General features: G+C 44.5%; 1 protein-coding gene across 2 annotated transcripts in view; it reads left to right on the plus strand.

Annotated features, from left to right (window-relative positions):
• LOC128252565 (ankyrin repeat domain-containing protein 50) overlaps positions 1–21976 on the plus strand; it is a 29803-nt gene that overhangs the window by 6073 nt on the left and 1754 nt on the right. For both annotated transcript variants that reach the window (XM_052980356.1, XM_052980357.1), the window contains 4 exons: positions 15022–20602; positions 20689–20999; positions 21468–21654; positions 21714–21969. In XM_052980356.1, the coding sequence (XP_052836316.1) occupies positions 15154–20602; positions 20689–20999; positions 21468–21654; positions 21714–21969 (6203 nt within the window). In that variant the 5' untranslated portion in view covers positions 15022–15153. The remainder of the gene's footprint in view (positions 1–15021; positions 20603–20688; positions 21000–21467; positions 21655–21713; positions 21970–21976) is intronic.

Genomic DNA, 21976 nt, shown 5'->3' on the forward strand with positions numbered 1-21976 from the left:
TTGCGTTTTATTGGCGTGTTAAATTGTTGCAAGTTGTGCAGCCTATGTGTCTATCGATTGTCTGCCCCACAGGCCCCACTCATTAAGTGAAATTGCCATCGAGACGAGTCGCCGCCCCCCCTCTGTGTTCACTGTATTTGCCCATGTGCTGGCTTTGCCTTTTGAAATTCAACTGATTATGAGATTGTTGACTCGTGTGTGCGCCTTCTTTTCCTGTGCGTGATGTTTTGGGGAATAGGGGCAAAAATGCTGGGGCTTGTGCTATAAATAAATACAATGGAAGTCACAATCAGAGCGCTGTGAAAATGATATGTTTTTCTTATTTGACTATAAGTTAAGTCTTCAAGGCATATATATACCCAACTCCTGATCTTTTAAATTCCCATTTGATATTTCTCTACTTTCTCTAGTACTTTTATTAAAAATTCATTAATGATAATTACACATTAGATAAACATTTTAAGAACTCTATCCGACATTTAAAACTTCATTCAATGGTTGCTGAAAAAATAATAATTTCTTTTTATTACGATCTTGTTAATATATACTTTTAAAATTATGCTCAGCCCTAGAAAATATTTAAATAAATACTACATATTTTATCAATAAATTTATGATAAATATTGAAAGAGTTCTTACAAACATTTAAAACTACATTTAAACAGTATTGCAAACACAATTTCTTTTAACGATCAAAATAATACCAACTTTTAAATTTGTGCTGAACCTTAAAAAATGTTTCTAAATTCAATTTGCTTTGTCATTTCTAATACATAAATACTACAGAAAAGTTCCTTTTAACCGTAGAATTTTAAAGGGATTTACAATTTATTTCTCTTTTTCTGAAGGCAACTGTGTGTACTTGGGTATCAGGCACTTTTACGCAGCTCGTCTTGTTATTGTGCCGTATTTACATTCCGCTTTGGCGGAGCTCTTCGCCATGGTCAATGGCCGATCCGCTGCATAAAGTGGGGCTTTGTGGCTGGGGGATGGGGGTCGGGGGATAGGCGGCATGTGGCAAGGGCGGCGGCGATGACGAGCGCTTCAGCTGTGTTATGATATAATCTGCGGCTGCCCAGCAAGTAGAATAACATTTCTTTTTCTAAGACTTCCATGCTGCTGATGTGGTGTCAGCTCCATCATTTGTTCTGGGATCCCCAGAGCACCGAACTACTCACCATATCCACACATTGCAGCTTTGTCAGCTGCCAACAGGCAGTACCAATGGTTAAATTAAAACACGGGTTGGGGGGAAAAGGGTGAAAAATAAAAAGATGAAGAAAAAAAAAAAGTGCCGCTTAGTTTAACTAACGGCCTGTCAAATGGGCGTGGCGGTGGTGCTGTTAGTTTCAGTTAGTTTTCCGTTTGCTCAAAAGATAAATGCAAACAAATACACACTATACAGCAGCGGAATACTCCTCAAAAATTAAACCGGGACGGAAATGTGGCATGGGCAGACGTTGCAGGTCCTTTTAAGCAGCGCACCATAATTTACATAACACTCACTTGCACTTAGTGCCTGACCTAAATTTGACAGCCACCTGCTAACGAAGCTGTCGCTGCCAGAAAGGAAATTCCATGGGGCCCTTTGTGTGGAAAGAGTGGAAATGGGAGGTGGTGGTAGGCAGCTCCGTGAAAATCCAGAGATCGCGGGCTGTGTAATTAACATGGCGGGGAAGAGCGGAGGCAACCGCAAAGGTCAGGGATTTCGTGTCTACCTCAAAAGGCGAGAGGTGAAAGCGAAAATGCTCGTAATGCGGGTCTATTTAGAGTTTTAGCTAAATATTCATAAATTCAGCAATTTGCTTAATTCGTTTTGCGGCAGGACTAGGAAAATAGAGAAAAGCCATTAGGGCACTTTAGCCGCCCAATGAATGGTGATTAATATTTTTTGTGTGTTTGTTTATATTGTAGTACACAACATTTACAAACATCATTTATTATTATGACCAATTTAGCCTTTCACCTAGAAAAAAATTCAAATGCTTTCTAAAAGTTTTCGGCCAAATCAATGGTTAACAAAAGTTACATCAAAAGTTTTTAATCAATTGAGTAACTTTCTTTTAGATTTCCTAATTTATATTTGGTTTGTTGAAAATGTATAAGCTTGTTAGTTTGTAATTGAAATAAATATTTTATGTATTTTTCCCATTTTCAAAAAAAGAATAACTTTTATAGATCTGAAATGTTGCAGGCATTGTAAGTCACTTTTATGGTTCTTTTCCCCCAGGGCAAACTATAGAATGGAACAGCTTTTGGTTTTAAAGGGTGTCGGCTTTTAATGGGTTACATTTTACCATGCTTCGCCCCTTGTTATCTAGGAGTCCATCATTGATAGTCGATTGGAAAGACTTGTGCAACATGCAGCAAACATTTATCATCGATGGCCGAGCTCAAATGGCACGTCTGGATGGGCGCCCAGGCAATTTACGCAATGGAAAGTGTTGCCATTTGTGAGTGGGTGGTCTGTGTCGTGGCTGGAGGATTTTTTCCTACATTTCCCTCCATCGCGCCTCTCGACTACGTCTCTGATGTGTCCAAGTTGCTATCTCTTGGGTTGCCATTTAGCTTTATTGTGTAGCGACAATTTCAATTTCAATGGACGGGGGAGGCCTGATTAATGAATGAATACCCAAGTCAAGTGACAGAAATGTTGTTTAATTTACGGCTCCAGTCGCTGGATGAATACAACAAAACAACCAAGGGAAAATGTTGACAACAAAACGGAGAAATCCTTACGTAAACAGCGTCGCTGACTCATTCTGCTAAAATGCTACGCCTCGTTATTGCATATTATAAATGTAATTTGAAGTGAGAGAGCTATTCGGGGAGGATTGTTCGAAGGGAAAAGGAAAACGGGTCTCTGTCTTTCAACCCTATGCAGTTTTTTGTGCAACCTCCATTGTATCCACAACTATAAGTTTAGAGTACTTCCCATCCACATACCCATACCCATACCCATCCCCGGTTGCATTAGCCGAGCTGCCACTTTAGTTCGCCGATTGGCATTGTAATGGCCTTTCACTACCACTCCAGCTGGCCGACAAGTGGCCAAAACTTTTGCCAGCCTGACCCATATACGTCTGCCGGTTCCGGGCAGCCATTTTAATTGCTTTGTTTTATTGCCCCAATGAAGTTGTTCGGCTCTCCATGCTTGGGAAATCCTTGTTCATTAGCTACAAAACCATGTCCTCACCGCAGGATACCACCAATCACTAGTGTAGTAAAATCTAACTCTGCATATGGTATATTATTTAAGTGCTAAGGTGCGACTTTAAATTGTGCAATCTGTGCCAAAGCAGCCCCTCACATTTTGTACTACGCTAATTCCAAAGCAAACACAATACTCAAATTGTTTACTCATTATTTTTCGCTCTGGCCATTTTTTATTTATTTATTTTTGTTTTGGTTTTGGTTTGCCCCTCCAACAGAAGTGTGGCAATCGAAGCTTATAGTTAAATGCCTTTAATCTATATATAACTATGGCCAGGCAGCGCACAATTATGGCAATAAATATATCAACGTTAATGTATGCGATTTGGGACCAACTGTTAATTAGCTGCTGCCTGCCCCAAAACGCCAAAAGCGGCAGACACAGAAATGCCAGCAAATGAAGCGTGGTAGAAAATAATAGCCAAATGAAGCGTGAACAACATTCTGGCCAAAAGTTCCATGAATGAATTGCTCTGTGCGTATTTCTCGGGGCAACTGTTTTCTGGCGCCAGTTTGTTGTTTACCAAGGTTTTACGGGCATTATATGCACATATGTCGTCTGAGGGGCTTAAAAACGGAACCCACAATGTCGGAAAATGCCAATGACTTGGGCTAATTGTTGGTGGCAAGTGGCTTCTCTGTTTTTCTTGGCCAAAACCGAAACCGATAAGCCGAAAAAGCTTTGAATAAGTTTGTTGAGAACTTACTTAGCAACTGGCAAGAACAATGGCCAATCAGTAAGGATTCTTTGAACGCAAACTTTTCATTGTTCCCGTCATAATCTTATTTCCATTCCTCTTTTCTGTTGACTCAAACGTGAAGTATTCTTTAACGCTTACTCCATTCTATTTGCGCTTATCTTTTCCAACTGATTTCGTCATCATTCAGGCCCTGTGCTTCCGTTGCAAAGAACACACTTAACAGCGAGAAATTTAATTATGAGAATATTAGCACTGCATTTTGGCGCTTACCACTACCACTAGCCTTGCCACAGAGTGCTGCAATTAAATGCGGCGCTTCTGGCATTGGGACCTCCAAATCACCAAATTGCTGCAGCGCCAATCGTAGCCATTCAATTGAGCAGAGGGTATTTGCGGTGTCTATGGTCAAAGTCTGTTTCGCTCTATTCTCTACGCGGATTTGGCGTTAATGCTGTTTGCCAACGCATTAGCATGCAGTGGGTAACAAGCATTACGCATACGCCACGTGTGCAGCAAACCATGTTCGGGCCTGCCAATTACCCATGCAGTTCTCAACCGCACAAAGTGTCAGCACAAATAATTGACTGACAGACGAGACAGCCTCCTCTTTGTGATGCAAATGCAAATCTTATCAGGTTGACATAGTTAAGTCAACTAAACTGCTCGATGCTAGGCGGAAATTCGATTGTCATTATTAGCAGTTTTTAGCAGCAAACAAGTTTATTTACCAGCCTGTCTACCCGCAGGCTATTTTATTATTCACCAGCCAAACGGAGAGCAACAAACTCGTTTGCGGCTTTTACAATTCAAATTGCAGTTAGCCCGATATCGCCCACTGACCGGCAGCAAAAAAAAAAAGAGTCTGTTTTTATGGTCGAATTGAAATGACAAATAAACCGTTTTAAATCAACGATATACGGGCAACGCTTCCAAAAATATGACGCACTGCAGGGCGTATTTGTAATGCACTTCCTTTGTTTATTTAACGCTATATGGAAAACCAACAGGCCGCAAGCGTTTACATCAATTATTATATACAGTGATATGGTTTCTTTTTGTACTGCGTACAGATAAGGTTCGTCGGCGGCTATTCAACGCAAATAGCCGAGATTAATGACAGCACTCGAGTATCCCAGTCTTTTTACGACTCAAAAGCTTATTAGTTGGCCACGCCAATTGACCCCAACCACCGCCCACACAGGCGCCACTCTTCACTCTCAATTGCATTTAGTAGTGCCACCACCACAAAGAGTCAACTGCTCTTAATTGCAAAATAATTGACTTTATTTTTAGTTTATCACTCTCGGAAACATTATTTTCTTAATTTTCCGTAGTGTTTTTTTTATCGTTTTCATTTGCATTTGCATTCGCAATTTGTTGAATGTTTCAATTAAATTAAATGAAAAACTTTTGCGGCAACTTGAAAATTTCCATTGGACAAACAAAAGCCGGGCAAGAAATTTAACTCAGTCGCTCAGTGCTGCTGTGGTTACAAAAAGCCGCAAAAAGCATTTAACCCACATTCGGCGGCGGCACGAAACCAACTGCCAGCCACCGTTGGGACTTTATTTTGCATTATGCAAAGTGCTGGCCGACCAGCAAACTCTGAGTTTTCCAACTGACTTTGGCTTTGAAGAAGGCGGCCAAGAAGCCAGCGTAGGCTTGGCCAAAGTCGCGTGGATGACTCTGATGACGACGATGACTATGACGACGAGGAGACAGCTGCAAGTGGCACTGGCCAAACAGCATTTTAATTTTCACTTCGCTAGCATTAATTAGTTAAAGCAATGGACAAACATTGCCGGCACAAAAAAAAGGCAGACAATCCAGGAAGAAAATGCAGTTGTGGTGGCGAACGAACGAGTCAAAATGTGTATCAAGTGACCAATTGGCAAGCTTTGTTGGAATGGGTCATTTGCATGGCTCCCACGGCTGTCGTTTCTTTGAAATATATGGCCAGCGAACGAAACCCTACAGCAACAAAAATAAAACGCAAAACACTGTGGCCAAACAGTGGCGAAACATTGTTCAGATGTCATTTAAATTGTATCGTCGGCTGTTGAGCGTTAACAGCGCAAGGTACACACAAAGAAATTAAGTAATTTAAGAATTTAAAGTGAAACTGAATTACATAAATAACTTATTTGTAAGTGAAAAGTTTCTAAAACATATAAAAAGGGGCACTTTATAAACCTGACGTTCCTAAAATGCTTTTTAAAGAACATTGGCAAAATGCTAAGACTAAAAATTCCGCCTAAACTTTTTTAAGACTTAAACACAAAATTATATGATTTGCCACCTGTAGGAAAAGTTGCAAAAATTAAGCTTCTATCACATATGTTTGTGGGACTATACAAATTCCAGTTTATTTTGGGTAAAATTACAAAATTATTTATCTGTTGTTGTAAAACTATAAACGACTGCAGGTGAGCAATATAACTTAGTTTCAGTTGATGGATTAATCCGCTTAAGTGTGATCCACTACATTGACAATCCTAAATGTTTTTACGGTAAAAAAGGCGTTTTTTTATTTTTTGTTGAATATAGAATAAAAATAATTACATGCTCTTTTACTGTGTATTTTATTTTTCCCCTATATTTAAACACTGTTTATCGAGCGTTTGAAAAGTATATCAAGTCAGACAACAACACGCGCCGAACATGGGATGGGTATGTGGATGCCATGACCATGCCCAAGCCCAACGGCGTCCAACTGACACACTTCCAGTTCCTATACAGCACAATCTAAGCTTGCGGTTCCAGTCCCAAACCAATCCAACCCAACCGAAACACGTGCCCCGTCCACATGCATTGCCATCAAAATATGTGAGGCAATAAATTAAATAAAATATGCAATGTGTGCAGAGTTAAATATGAGCGTTGTCACTGTCGCATCCACTTTTTGCGTGGGGCAAAAACCGAGTGGTTGGGGGCGTGGCTGGTGGCGCGGGTGCATTTGCATGCTAATGGAGCAGTGCTGTAATTTATGCGATCCGCTATTGTTGTTATCGCGCTGGTACGGCGCTGAAAACTGAGCCGTGCTCAAGGTCGAAATTGTGTCAACTTCCGGACAAGAGATATTCGGGATGGCAAAATATAAAGCGGTAAAAATGTTACAGAAATTATTCTATGAAAAAACAAACACAGTTTATTTTGTAAGAGTAACTGGCAATCGAATCTCTAAGATACCAATGTTCTTAATCAATTAATAACTTTAACTTAAATGAAATTAAATCATAACTTAAAAATCACTAATACTAAAAATCCTTTATCATTCCATTGGCAATTGATTTCAAAATAATTAGTATCAGCATTTCTGTCTTAAATTCGATTTCAAAGATTCTATCAACAAGCCTAAATTAAATTAAATTTAAAACATAACTAAAGCATTAAAACATATTACCTTAAAATCATTTGAATGGAATTTAATTTCCGATTAAATAATAACAGCTTTTCTGTCTTAAATGCAAATAAAATCTCTAAGGCTCTATTAATAAGTCAAACTTAACTAAAGTTTAACATGACTAAAGCATCGTAACACATGACCTAAACATCAATTTAGTTTTAATTAAATATTAACAGCTTTTCTGTCTTAAATTTTGCACAGTATTACTACCTAAAATGTAGCCCATGTCAGAGACCTCAATCTATCTAAGTCCTTTCCTACACATCCTGCATTCTGGCAAAGCTTCTGCTCTGATTCAATTTACGCTTGACAGGAAAGCCAACAAAATATGGTCTAAACTTGTCTGGCAAATTGAAAACTTCTACAGAAGAGTTTAAGGCCCGTGCGTTGGACTTCACTGGTGTTCTTCGGCGTGCGTTGCTCATTTGGGTGTTGTTGATTTTGATTAGCATCCCGTTCACCTGATGATGCTGCCACCTGCCTCCGGAATTAGCGTCATCCATCACGAAAGTTCACTTAGCCCATAAGTTGGAGGCAGCTGGTTAACACATCGCTGGCCCAAATTGATGCCACGCCATGATTACATGCTTCATTAGGGCAAAAACCTTTGGTTGATCATTTACAAGCACCCGCTTATGTGGGCACGAAATTCGGTTTATTGATTTTTGCCCAATTAGGGCGGATATTTGTATCACTTTTTCAAGTTGAATTGTTTACAATAAAACGAAATAAAATTTTTAATTGAGTTTCAGGCACGGCAAACTGATTCAACTATTTTTATAAAGTTAATTTTGTGCAGAAATTTAATAAACTAATTAGCTTGCGAACTCAAATTACACATTTTAATCTAATTCTTCCTGTCATTTAGCTCAATTATCTTTTAAAGTTTACGTTTAAATAGGGATTTGTCAATTTATCCTTTATAATAAATTTAAACAACCAGTGGCAGTTCACAACTGTTATCAAATTGGTGGCACTCATCATGTTTATGAGTACACTACAGCTCTCACTTGACTTTGCCTTTGTCCTTGTTCTAGGTTGAGGTTGAGGTTAGTCGGACTTAATCCAGCCAGACAGCTCACTTAATGTCAAGTTTAATTCCGCTGATGTGCGGTTTTGCACTTGACCACTTCTGCACCCAGTGGCAGCGGAATTCCGCAATTAAGCGGCAATAAGCTGACCCAAAGTGCACACGCACCGCCCACATTTTCCCTATTTTCTACGGGATTTTCCTCAACCATTTTTGCAGCGACAACGGCGACAACATGGGTTAAATCAATGCCAAAACGAGGGTCGTTTGTTACTGCTTACTTTGCAGCGACTTGGCCCTTCTGGTCGTCCCTACTTCTTTGTAATCAGCAGCAGCAGCAGCAGCATTAATTAAAACTGAGCTTAGGATGCCAGACAACGGCAACGTGTTCCTGCATTTTACTTTAATTGAACTGAAGTTGGGTGTCTGGCCAATGGACAAGCTCGACTGCTCCTGCGATTGAATTAATTCCATTTTCCTTGGCCAACCCCCGAAAAGCTACTTGCCAATGCCCTTTCATCCTTACGGAGACTTGCCAACGTATTCAGTTCAATTAGATTGCAAGTCAAAGTAATGAAAGGCAACTGCAGAGAGAATTGCTCGTCCCAAAGGGGAACACAATTTTCCCTTAAAGTTTACACAAAAAAGAGGCCATGAATTAAATTTAGTATTCATGCTTCCAGCACCACCACTTCCTTCTTTTCAGCCCACATCCAACAGCCACTCCTGCTCGTTCATCAATAAACGGCGGAAAGGACAAGGTTGTAAAATGTCAGGCAGCTGTCAGGACATGCGGCTCCTTCTGCCCGTCTGCCCGTCTTTCAGTCCGCCTGTGTGTGTATTAATTTGATTAAATGTTGCTCGGCACATACATGGAACATAACCCAAATGCAACAAATTTTTTCGTCTTCTTTGGCAGGTTTTTGCCCTGGCACGTAGAAAAATATATTAATAGTTTGGTTTAAAATGGTATAATATTTATGTTACATATTGGGCCTTGTCTTTTTCATTTTATTTAAGAACTTCTGGAGGAAAACCTTGATATATTTGTTATTTATTTGCTTACCTATGTTATTTACCTGCAAAGCTAATAAAATTTAATAAAATTGTTAAGTTGATATGAGGCTTGAACATACCTGATTAAAATCTATTTGTTTTTGTATTTTCTTAAGGATTTGATTTCATAAATATTAACATATTCAAAGCAAGTCACTAGGCTATATAATTAATTTTTTAATTTTTCTTTATTATTAAGAAAGAAAAGATTTAAGCTACCTTTAGATTTTTATTAATGATACAATTATTGACAAATTTTTAAATTGTTTTAAAACAGCATGACACTTACAATTTTGTCCTTTACAATAAAATCAATAAACTTTTTAAAAATAAGACCTCAAAGTAATGAACTATGATGTCAGGTTGTTAAACTTGTGAATTTTCCCAGTGTGTCTGATGACATTTACACAAGACAACCAGGCACGCAGTTATTGAAAGGCATACACAGAAACATGGAGCGGAAACGGGAAAATGGGAAATCGGAAAACAGGGAGCAGTGGGCGGAAATGCCAAAAGCAAGTGCGTGTGCCTGCGTTTTCCGGGGGAAAAGGGCGAAGTGTGAGGATGGGTGTAGTTCAGATGAAAAGGTGATATCGGGGGCACATAGTGTTTGTCAAAAAACCATGTCCATATGTGTGCTCGGAGCAAAACAGACAACGAACAAGGCAGTTGACACAGATAAACCAGAGGAGAGTTTCAGGGGCCAGGCCAGCATTTCAATATGTAGATACAATGCAGCTGCCTGATAACAGAAACTGGTGCAAAAACAAATGCGATTTCAGCCGTTAGAATGCATGACTCGAATAATTGATATGGCTTGTGAATTTAATTGGTGGCCAATTTGTCTTCAAAACAATAAACAGACTTTGCCTTGGCCCGTTGCCATTTTTGGCCCTTAAAAAAGCAGTCATTCGTAGAAGAAAGTGGCTGGAATAAGAGATAAAGTGGGCGTTTTCCAGACAATCATACATCGCTCAACTTAGTTGCTTTTCCAACTTAATAAATGTGTTATAAGTTTGGCAGACGCATAAAATAAAAGGAGCGTAATGGTTGGCATGTGCACTTAAGAACTCTCGTCTTTTTCGCCGAAATTTTTGTTCGTTCTCGGCGAGTGTTGAAAAATGCATGGCAGGAAGTTGGATTGGCACGCCAAGGAGCAAGGATGTGCAGGCCGTCAGGCATTCCTGGGAATATTACACAGAAATCCCTGCCAAGAATGATGATGGTGATGATGATGATGATGATGATGGCAGTGTCAGAGTTAATGTTTGCCCTTATGCGCTGTTCTTTCCCATTTTCCATAAAGCCATAATGTCCTGTGAATGCACAAAATGCATTTACGGAGGCATGAAAAATTTAAGTTTAATTAAGCGTTCACCCCGAGGGCCCACGGACATCGCATCCTGGCGGCAGCTCTGTGACATCCTGTTCCCATTCGTGCCATGAACACACACCATTGTCCTTTCCGATGCCCGCATTGAATCCACTTCCGGTGCAGCCGCAAATATTGGTGGAGCGGGGACCTGGGGCAACACCAAAAGCCAGCCAAACACAATGCCATCGGTTTTGGGCACGTTCCAAGCGGCAAATCCCTTATCCAACTGGGAGTCCTTAACGTCTAGGTGGATGGGAATTGCTCAGCCTCCAGCAGCATTGTATTACAAAATTAAGCGCATCTGAAAACGGAGACCAGAGCATTAGTTTTGATTTCAGCTTCTAACGATTTTATTCTCTGCCTTAGAAGGTGGCCCTTGGAAAATCGGTTAAGGATAATTACCTCTAAAAGGTATTATGAAAAAAGGTAGTTGGAAACGACTTTGGAGTCACAAAACCATATGAATTTTAAACTGGATTAAGTTTAGTATGCGAATTTGGTATTTGGTGTCTAAAAATCAGAATTTAATATAAATTATTAATTGAAAAAGACTTTGAGCTTAGTTTGAAATAAAAGATACCTTACTGATAGCTGAAAAAATTTGTTTTTAACCAAACAATTTGTATATAAACAAGATTTCATTTGTTATATTTATTTTTTGTATAAAAATATGACTTCTCTCAGCAAGGAATACAAATTATCGATTGAAAAAGCCGGGGATAAAGTTTCTCTTCACATAACTTTAGACCATTGATCATCATTTAAAGTGTCTCTTTTTTCTGGTTGCATTTTATTGCAGAGTATGCAGACTTTGAGCTCAGTTTGCCCCCTTTTTAGTCTCGTTTGTTATGGTTTGCAGTCGAGGGAGTCGAGGGAGCCTGAAAATCGATACGGAAGTGCTCCTGAGTTCCGCAAACTCTGGATGCCTCTAAGCTGCTTGTGCTGCTGTTTTTCACATGATTCTGCACGTACAGCGAAATTTGCCTGATTTTTACCTGTTTTCCATTCGCCGCCTGTCTCGCAAACAAAACCATCCATTTGATGCAATATTTGATTTTGTATTTGTGCACTCAATTGTCGCACTGATGAATCGAATCGGTGGAACAGCCACCTAGACATGCAATAAATATATGCTGTATCTAACTCGGCTTGCATACATTTACTATATTTGCGCCTGCAAAACACTGCTTGCCATGCATGGAATATATTTTGTTTACGAAAAAGTTATTGCCTGAATAATTGAGCAAGTCGGCAAGGCAGAGAGTGATTATTTTAACATGAGCAGAGCGCCCATCATAATCAACACAGAAAAAAGGCCAAAAAAGAGTGAAATGCGAAACCGAAATATGTAAATATGTAAATGCGAATTAATGGAGTACTTCCTGTCTGCATCCTTTTGAATGCCAGGCAGGCGGCGAATGCAAATGTAAATGTGAAGTGCATTAAACGCCCTGTCTGTGGGTGCAACATTTCAATTACGACCAACCAACCGACCACTGGCTTCCTTTTGGTTTTGGGGTTTAGTTTTGGGGCGTGCCCAAGCATCGGAGAGATTATTTTCCAGGCGAAAATGTGAAAAACCATTTGCATTTTTTTTGTTTTTGGTGGGCCCACGGCAGCAGGCGAAAAATATATTCCCACGCCGCCATGGCTCAAGTTCAACCAGCTGCCAGCCGCAGATACATTTCAAGCTCCAGATGTCTGTGGAACCATGCCCCATGTGGCTTGTCTGTCTATCTGTCTGTCTTCGTACTTGTGTGATTACTACCAAACGTATATGTTTTCCCGAGAGCAACAAATATTTTGCCCATTTAATTAAATCTCTTTTCCGCTATTTGTTGAAAATTTTCCCTCCTCTGTTTATTTTGGCATTTACAATGCGCGAGAGCGATATCGGAAATTCCTAGCAGCTGAATCATATGCAAAAATTGGCTCAATTACAATGCGTGATCGGTGCTTGACGTTTAATTAGCATAATTGCCTGGGGAACATCAATTAAACTTGTGAAACTACGAAAAAAGGGGAAGCCAGCCGTAATAGCCAAGAAACTTTATCGAGAGTTACACGGTCTGCCAGTTTGTCAAGTTTACCCTTTGGGAAAAGGGAAAACTTATGCCGAGCTGTGGAAATTGCAATTAGCTGGGCTCCCCCAGTTTCTATTCCCTCTGCATTGCCTGCCTCACGCACTCGTCTCGGCAAGAGCCTTTAAACTTGCATAATTAGCACTGCTAAAAATCTTTAAAATCCTTAGGAGAAATCACATTTCTATTTCGTTTACTATGGCAAATCAATTTGCTCCCACATAAAAGAGGAGAATCACGGAGAACGTGCGATACTCGAATGTGGCAAAGTCAAATGCAACTTTGTACGTGCCGCCTTGTTGTGGGTGGTTTGGGTGGTTGGGTGGTTGTGTGGTTGTGTGGCTGAGTGGATGGAAAACCGCGTTGGCGGCAAACCGGGTTGAACAATACCGGCATCAATCCAATAATTACGCTTAAACGGCCGCAGTGCCAAAAGCAGAAGCAAAAGCACTCACGTGCCGTTGCGGTCAGGAAGCTGATGCTGATGGTGATGGTGATGTGTTGCTGTCCGGACCATTTCCATTTGACTTTCCTGCTCCCGGTCCCGCTCCCGTGTTATCCTGCTATCCTGCTATCCTACCATCCTGTCTACCTGAAGCATCCCACTCAATCACTGGTTTTTACAGCTGACTTGCTGAACATTATGGTAATCCGTCGACGCTGGTCCTTTCCACGCTGTCATTTTGGAAATGGTTTTCTCCCTTACAGGCCGGCGTAAATCATTCATTTCACTTGGCCCGGATTCTTTTTTTACGGGCAAGAGTTTCGTAGCCTCGCCATCAGCGGACGTGCTGAATTTGCTCCATTTTCTGGCTGAAAGTTGCACAACAAGCGTGCTGGGACGTATCATTAGTTACATTGCACCAACCAAGCCCCCGCCACAAACGAGTAAATTGAAGTTTAAAATAAAAACTTTGTGGCATGAAGAACATTATTTACACAGTGTTCCTAGCTCCGAGCTCCGAGCTCCGAGCTCCGAGCTCCTACTCATCCTCTCAACGACGCACATAAATGGCATATAAGCTTAGATATGGCTAAAGCCCCGAGAACAAAAGACACTGCGCGCAAAGACAAGCGCAGGAGAAATGATGACAAGTACATGTGTGTGTATTTTGTGTGCACAGCGAGTGGGTGGCAGTGAGTGGGCGTAGATGAGGTGAATGGCTGGGCTGGGTGGAGCTGCCAAAGGGTTAAAAATGTATAGAAATCAGGTCAATTGTTTGCAGGATGCTAAAAAAGTGAAGCCACTGGAAAACATGGTAGAAGAAAGTGCTAGTTAAGTTCAAGTAATGGCACATAAAAGTCAAAAGATGGGGGGATGCTACGTAATTTCAGTTATCTTAAGGATATAATGGAACTAACGAGGAAGAAGATTACAAGAAATAAACAATTTTAATCATTTTAATGCTTCATTGAGATTGTGTGTAAGGGTTTTTTTTTTGATTTTTCCCTTAGCAGCATTCTTGGTGGTTCTCAAATTAAGTTTATGGTACCTGCAAGTTTAAGTTTTATGGGAAGGCTAATGCTCCTTAGAACTCATAAAAATCAACTAAAATTTAATTAGCAATACCATTACCAGAAATAAAATTGAATTACCTTTCAATAAAATTGTTTTTTTTTACATAAAACAACTAACGGGGAAAAAAGAAGTTTTAAACAATTTAATGCTTCATTGAAAATATGTATTGAGGCTTTCCATTTTACCACTGAGCTTCAAACTACCATTTTAAAATAAAAGTTGCAATGCCAATTTAAGTTAACGTTGATGCTTCATAATAAATTTAAATTGGAAATCAGTACGATCTATATTAAATATGCATGCTCAATTTTACTCCTTCAGTTTACTCATTAAGAGTTTACAATAAATTGAATTCCCATTTGGCAATCAAATGAATGTGCAAGTTTAAGAATTTACTGATTAGAAGAGTTTACAAAATGGATAACTCAATAAATTGAATTACCATTTGGCAATCAAATCAATGTGCAAGTTAGCGAACTACCCAACGAGTTACCCAACATCAACTGATCTCCTCATAAAAATGCAATTAAAACCATTTGCCATTTGCCATTCGCTTGCAGCGATTAGTTTTTTCGAGTTGCTTGCTTGCATATTAAAGTGATAAAACTAAGCCCATTTCCCCTGTCTTCTCTCCTTGCAGTCAACCGAACCGAGCGAGCGGCTTACTATAAGTGAAAGGCAGGCGGCAAAAGTTAACGAACTTGCCACTGGGGAGCAGACAGTCGGCAAACGGATTACGCACATCCTGGAGAGCACTCTTGCTCCAACCACAATGTCTAAGCACACGGACAACGATAATCTGCGCAATGACATCTACGAAAATCTGCCCTGTCAGGCGATGTACAACGATTCGGTGCGCAAGATGCAGCAGCAGCAGCAGCAGCAGAATGCAGTGAGTAACAACCAAAATGCCAACTCCATTGGCAACTGCAACTCCACGCCGGCGATAACCAAGCCAGCCCAAAGCAATATGCCCAAGGAGATGTTGTATGCCACACCTCTGCGCAAATCGGATCGCTATAAGAGCGGCGAAAGGAGTCGTCATGTGGTTACCACAGGAAATCCCGAAACGAAGCTGTCAAACTTCAGGGACTCCAATCGCCTCGCCAGTGCTCGCAATGGCAACCCCGTTCAGGTCACCGATCTAGATGCGGACGAGGAGGAGGCCAAGGGCGAGGGTGTCGGTGTGGACATCTGTGCCTCGACCAGCGCCTCCAAGTACAGCAATCAGCCCACGGGTGGTGGTGGTGGTGGTGGTGTTGGTGGCACACCCAACCAGCACCTGGAGGATCGGCGCATCCTCAACTTCCTCAAGGACACCACACAGCTGCAGAAGAAGCTGGAGATCAGCGGGCGCGATTGTCCAAATGCCAGTTTCTCCAACTTGGCGCGCGAGGAGCACTTTGCCAATCTGGTGCAGCAGAATTTCCCCCAGGAAATGGGCTCTCATCCATTGAATGGTGAGGCCAATGGCGGATCAGCGCCAGAGGAGGATGGTCAGGAGGCGGCCGGAGGTGGAGCCAAGCCGCAGAATGCCGAGGACACAGATGGCAACCTGGAGGCTCTGATGCAACGCAAGGTGTCGCCGGACAAGGAGGTCAATGGTTTGGTGCACAGTGGCGGAGTGGAACCAAATAATCGCATTGTGAGCACCGTTTACATTCATCGCGAGTGGGTGCTGAAGAAGATTGCCCTGTGTCTGGAGCAGCGAACGGCGGGCAAGAAGCCAGTGCCAGTAGCCTTGGGAGCAGCCTCCTCCAGCTATGTATCCGCCAGAGCAAAGGCGGCAGCCGTGTCCAGCTCCAGCTACAATGGCTGCCTGGTCTTAGGGTCAAATGGCTCCGGCAAGACCTCCATTTGCCAGGCCATCATGAAGGGCAACTCCGGCACCAAGGGCATACTCAACCGAAAGCTGCTGGCCTGCTACCTCATCGAGTCCCAGAATCCCGAGTGCCATAGTCTATCGCTGTTCATGCGTAAGATTGTGCTGCAGCTGCTCAGCCATGCCTCGTTGATCAGCCGGGACGAGAGCCAGCGCATCATCGACGAGGGTTTCTCCTTTCTGCGCGAAGAGGCCCAGCAGCAGGAGTTCAAGCTGGACGAGGCCATGAACAACATAAGTCTGAGTGAGAATGCCGAGGAGCTGCTGATTGAGGAGCTGAAGAGGGGGGCCAGTGAATGCGACACTAAGGAGCTGGACAACTTCCAGTCGCAGCGTACTTCCACGGTTAACAAGGCGGCGTCGGCCAGGACGAGTCTCACACGTCAGCAATCGGAGCCGGCTCCTTTGCAAAGTGTCCTGGCAGTGGATGCGGATGAGAAGACCACCTGTAACTATGGCACACATCCACCGAAGAGAGCCTCCCGAGAACGAGCAGTTGATCCCGAGCAGGACAAGGACATGGGCAGCGAGAAGGAGCAGAAGCTAGCGCAGGAACCAAGGGAGCCTGTCAAGGCAAGTCCCGCCAAAACCAAGTCAAAGATACCCGTCAAGCGGGGACGTTCTGGCAGCGGTGTGCTCTCGCCCTCGAAACTAGCCACCGTCAGCAATGGTGGTCAGTCCATCCAACAAGGTGGTGGCGAGGACATAGCCGATCTAAATACAGACCAGGAAAAGCACGAAATCGAAGCGGCCATCAAGGATGATAGGGTTGAAGAGCCACCGAGCAACAACGAAGACAAAGAGGAGGATAAGCCCGAGGTGGACAAGGATCTAAATGAGATCCTCAAAGAGGAATTGGATAAATCGATAAACGAGGAAGGCAAGGAGGTGGAGTCCAAAGTGGAGAGTGCAACCAATAGCAGCGCTGAACCCTTGATTGACTTCGCAGAGAACAAAGCCAATGGCAAACTGGAGGAAGTGCAGCAGGCACCGCCGCCACTGCCAGGTGACAAGCCCAGAATGAGCACCAACACTTTGCCACCACCGCTGCCCAAGACCAAAAGTTGTCGCACCATCATAGCCGATGGATACTATGAGCTACTGCTCTCCAATCCGGAGATCCTCGAGTGCCTCAGCGTGGACAGCATCGAAAAGAATCCCGATGAGTGCTTCAAAAAGGCCTTTCTGTTTCCCCTCCTGGAACTCACTCCTCCAAAGACGGCTCTACTCCTGCTGATCGACTCCATCGATGAGAATTACATAAACGAGGGCAACCTGATCTCCACTTTGAAGGGCGGCAGGGGCACGGCCACCAACCACGAAAGTCGTAATGTGGCCGAGCTCCTCTCCAATCACATCCACCTGTTTCCCAAGTGGCTGTTTCTGGTGTGCACCACCAAGAAGCAGACGAAGCAGATCACCAAGATGTTTACCGGCTTCAAGAAGATCACCCTGGACGATCTGCGCAAGTCGCATGTTGTGAAGGATGTGCAGGAGTACATCATCAATCGGCTGAACTCGGATTTCAAGGACAGTATAATGCTAACCAAGGAGATAATCGAATCGCTGCATCAGCTGTACATCAAGTCGAATGGCTGCATTCTGTATTTGGAGAAGGTGCTGCATGGCATTAAGGACAACTTTTTCAGTTTCCGGGAGATCAAGCTGATTCCCTGCACTCTAAATGGCCTTTACTTGTACATCTGCCAGAAGTCCTTTAATAAGAAACAGTACATGAAGATCAGACCTCTGTTGAACGTTCTGCTGGCCTCCTCGGGCTATGTGGACAAGCTCTTCCTTTTCAATTGCCTGCGCACACACAACTACACAATCGACTGTCAGGAGTTTGAGAAGCGTTTGCAGCTGATGCGCAACATCCTGGCCTACGACTCCAATGCCCAGCGTCTGAAGATCTTCCACAACTCCTTTGCCGATTGGCTGGTGGACGTCAAGTTCGCCACCAAGAAGTTCATCTGCGATGTGAACGAGGGTCATGTCATGATATCCATGTATTACCTGCTCGTAGCGGACACTCTCTGTGCGAATACGGTTCGCAGGTTTGCCTACCATCTCATAAGATCGGGAGAGTATCTGACCAGTCGGCATGTGGACCTGGATCTCATCCTGATGCTCTTGGAATCGCGACTCAATCTGAGCGACTGTTTCTACACAAACCAAATGAACTGCTGTGCCCAGTGTGAGCATGATTTCAAGTACGATGTCAACTTTCTGCCCAAGACGCGGGCAATGTTGGAGCGTTTCTTGTCCAGCGAGCTGAGCGAACCTTTCGCCCAGTTCCTGTGCGATTTCTTCAAGCCCAGCCTGCCCACGGATGCCAAGATGCTGAAGCTGCTCATTGAAACGGGCATTAATAACGCCGAGTCGCAGAACTCCTGTGAATCCTCGCTCATGTCGCCGGAGCTCTCTGAGAAATCGCAAAACATAGACTTTGAGCTGGCTGACCTGCTTTTGTCGAGTGAGAAGAGCTGCCTGATGGAGACCCAGCGGGCTGGAAGTCCCTCGGAGCACAGTGAGCCACCGGCGGAGAGCCAGGATGAGAATGCCTCGAGCACGCTGCACCAGCTGTCCGATTCGCACCACATTGAACTGCACAAGGGAAAGGCTCTGATCCACATCCTGGCCAACGATGGCAACCATCAGCTGCTGGAGAGGGCGCTCAATGCCTGCAAGAGTCCCATTGATCTGGAGATCGAGGACTACAACGGCCAGACTGCCTTGAATATAGCTGCGCGGAATGGACATCTAGAGGTGGTCAAGCTGCTCCTGAGCTTCTCCCAGCCCTGCAACGATGGCACTGGTCGGATGAAGCGGGTGGATGTCAACCATGCCGATCGCGATGGCTGGACACCCCTGAGATCCGCCTCCTGGGGCGGACACAGCGAGGTGGTGCGCCTGCTGATCGCCCAGCCGGCCTGCAAGATCGATCTGGCCGACAAGGAGGGGCGCACTGCTCTGAGGGCCGCCGCCTGGAGCGGACACGAGGACATCCTGAAGCTGCTGATTGAGTCGGGCGCGGATGTCAACTCGGTGGATCGCCAGGGACGCACTTCCCTGATAGCCGCCTCCTACATGGGCCACTATGACATCGTAGAGATTCTCCTGGAGAATGGTGCCAATGTCAACCATCTGGATCTGGATGGACGCAGTGCCCTGTGCGTGGCCGCCCTGTGTGGATCATCTGGTTACAGTAAGGTCATATCCACTCTCTTGGACCATGGAGCTAATACGGATCAGTTGGACAACGATGGCATGTCGCCTCTGCTGGTCAGCTCCTTCGAGGGCAACGCCGAGGTGTGCGAACTGCTGCTGGAGAACGCCGCCGATCCGGATCTGGCCGATTTCATGGGTCGCACTCCATTGTGGGCAGCCTGTACGGCCGGACATGCTACGGTAGTCAAACTACTGCTCTTCTGGGGCTGCGGCATCGATTGCATGGACTCCGAGGGACGCACAGTGCTGAGTATTGGCGCCGCCCAGGGAAATGTGGAGACGGTGAGGCAGCTGCTCGATCGCGGATTGGATGAAACGCATCGGGATAATGCCGGATGGACGCCACTGCACTATGCCGCCTTCGAGGGATTCCACGAGGTGTGCCTGCAACTGCTGGAATCGGGGGCCAAGATCGATGAGTGCGACAACGAGGGCAAGACGGCCTTGCATCTGGCCGCTCAGGAGGGACGGCTGCAGTGCGTCCAGGCCCTGCTGGATATCCACTCCAGTTTCGTGGACCAAAAGGCCCACGATGGCAAGACTGCCTTTCGGCTTTCTTGCCTGGAGGGCCACATGGACACCGTGGAGTTCCTGCTGAAGTTCTGCTGCGATGTGAACTCTAAGGATGCGGACTCGCGCACCACCCTGTACATTTTGGCGCTGGAGAACAAGCTGGAGATTGTCAAGTACCTGCTGGACATGACCAATGTGGATGTGAACATTCCGGACAGCGAGGGCCGGACGGCTCTGCATGTGGCCGCCTGGCAGGGACATGCGGACATGGTCAAGACCCTGATCGAGGCGGGGGCGGATGTGAACTCCATGGACCTGGAGGCGCGAACGCCACTGCACTCTTGTGCCTGGCAGGGCAACCACGATGTGATGAACATCCTGCTCTACTACGGAGCTCTGGCGGATCATGCCTGCAAACAGGGAGCCACTGCGCTGGGCATCTCGGCCCAGGAAGGGCACGAGAAGTGTGTGATCGCCCTACTGCAGTTCGGAGCCAATCCCTACAAGTCGGACCACTGCGGACGAACGCCCATCAAGCTGGCGGCCAAGTCGAGTCGCACCAGCATCCTCAAGATCTTTGAGAGCTACACCAAAAGTAAGAGTAGTCCACCAGTCCACCGCAGGAGAAGCCTCTTGCTCTGTTACTAACGCTTTTCCCTATAACCTATCCCCCTTATCTAGATGAAGCTAGCAATCCCAACGAACCCAAGTTCCATGCCCATGCCAGCATGCTGAGATCTCCGGACCAGCCGCCGGCACTGCCGCTCCACCAGAATCTGGCTCCCTATCCGGCGCACGCCTCCGCCACGTCGGTCTGCTCGGCGGCCACCACGGCCACGGTGCACAATGGCAGCCACCTGCACGTGCTCAATGCCTCCAGCTCCACGCACAGCTCGAACAACTTCTATCAGAACACCATGCAGTCGGATACGAGCAGTTTGCATAAGCGCAAGAGCGTCATCTCTAGTCAGTCCACAGGCAGCAGCAATGATGTGAGTAACTGATTTAGATTTAAAGCGTATGTTGTACTCCTTGAAAAGTATGTACCAAGAATAAGGTAGCGTATAAGACTTTCAGACTCAATGGCCATGCCAGTCCAGAGACTTGGGATTTAACAAAAAGATTCTTTGAATACCTACGAAACGCAAGTTTATTTCAAAATTTGACAGTGCACACTCTAACACCCCCAAGTCACACAATTCTGTCACAGTAGAGTCCAGTTTTCCAATATCTATCGACACACCATAAATTATTCAGATCTAACCATTATTTTAGAAGTTACTAGGAAAGTTTTAAATATGACGTCATATTTAAAAAACGTGGCCCTGCAGTTCGGCAGATGGCGCCACATAAAGCCCCTAAGTAACTGCTATCTAACAGAAGTGAACACTCGACTATAGCTTGTTGTCTTGTTATTTTAACTCTGTAAGCCCATCTATAACCATATAATCTCCCCACAGCAAGCGCCGCTTACCTTCACCCAGCAATTGCAGCGACAAAGCAAACTCAGCTCACGCAACAATCTGATGGTAAACTCGAAGCACGCCTCCAGTTCAGGAGCAGCTGGGCACAAGTCCAGTGGCGGAGGCGGCGGAGGTGCCCAGCGGCACTCGCAGGTTCTGCCCGATCTCAGCGAGCATCAGCTTGGTAGGTGCACTTAATCGAACCACCCAAATGCCAAATTAACTTGACTTATCACCAATTAGCAACCAATATGACCAACGAGGCGGACATGTACGACATGGAGTGCATGTCGCCACTGTATGCCACGCCCCCACATTCTCCCAGCAGCGAGTTGAGCTCACCCGGCCAACTACCAGGTCTGAATGCCTTCGTGGACGATGAGAGAGCCGGAACAAGCAGTGGCGGAGGGGCCAAGCTGCCGGATAATCACTTCGCCCGCGACACGCACATGCGTATTATTCTGGGCAACCTCAAGGAAAACCAGCCCAGCTCCTCGAGGTGAGTA

Source organism: Drosophila gunungcola, chromosome 3R, assembly GCF_025200985.1.
Source record: "Drosophila gunungcola strain Sukarami chromosome 3R, Dgunungcola_SK_2, whole genome shotgun sequence".
NCBI lineage: Eukaryota > Metazoa > Arthropoda > Insecta > Diptera > Drosophilidae > Drosophila > Drosophila gunungcola.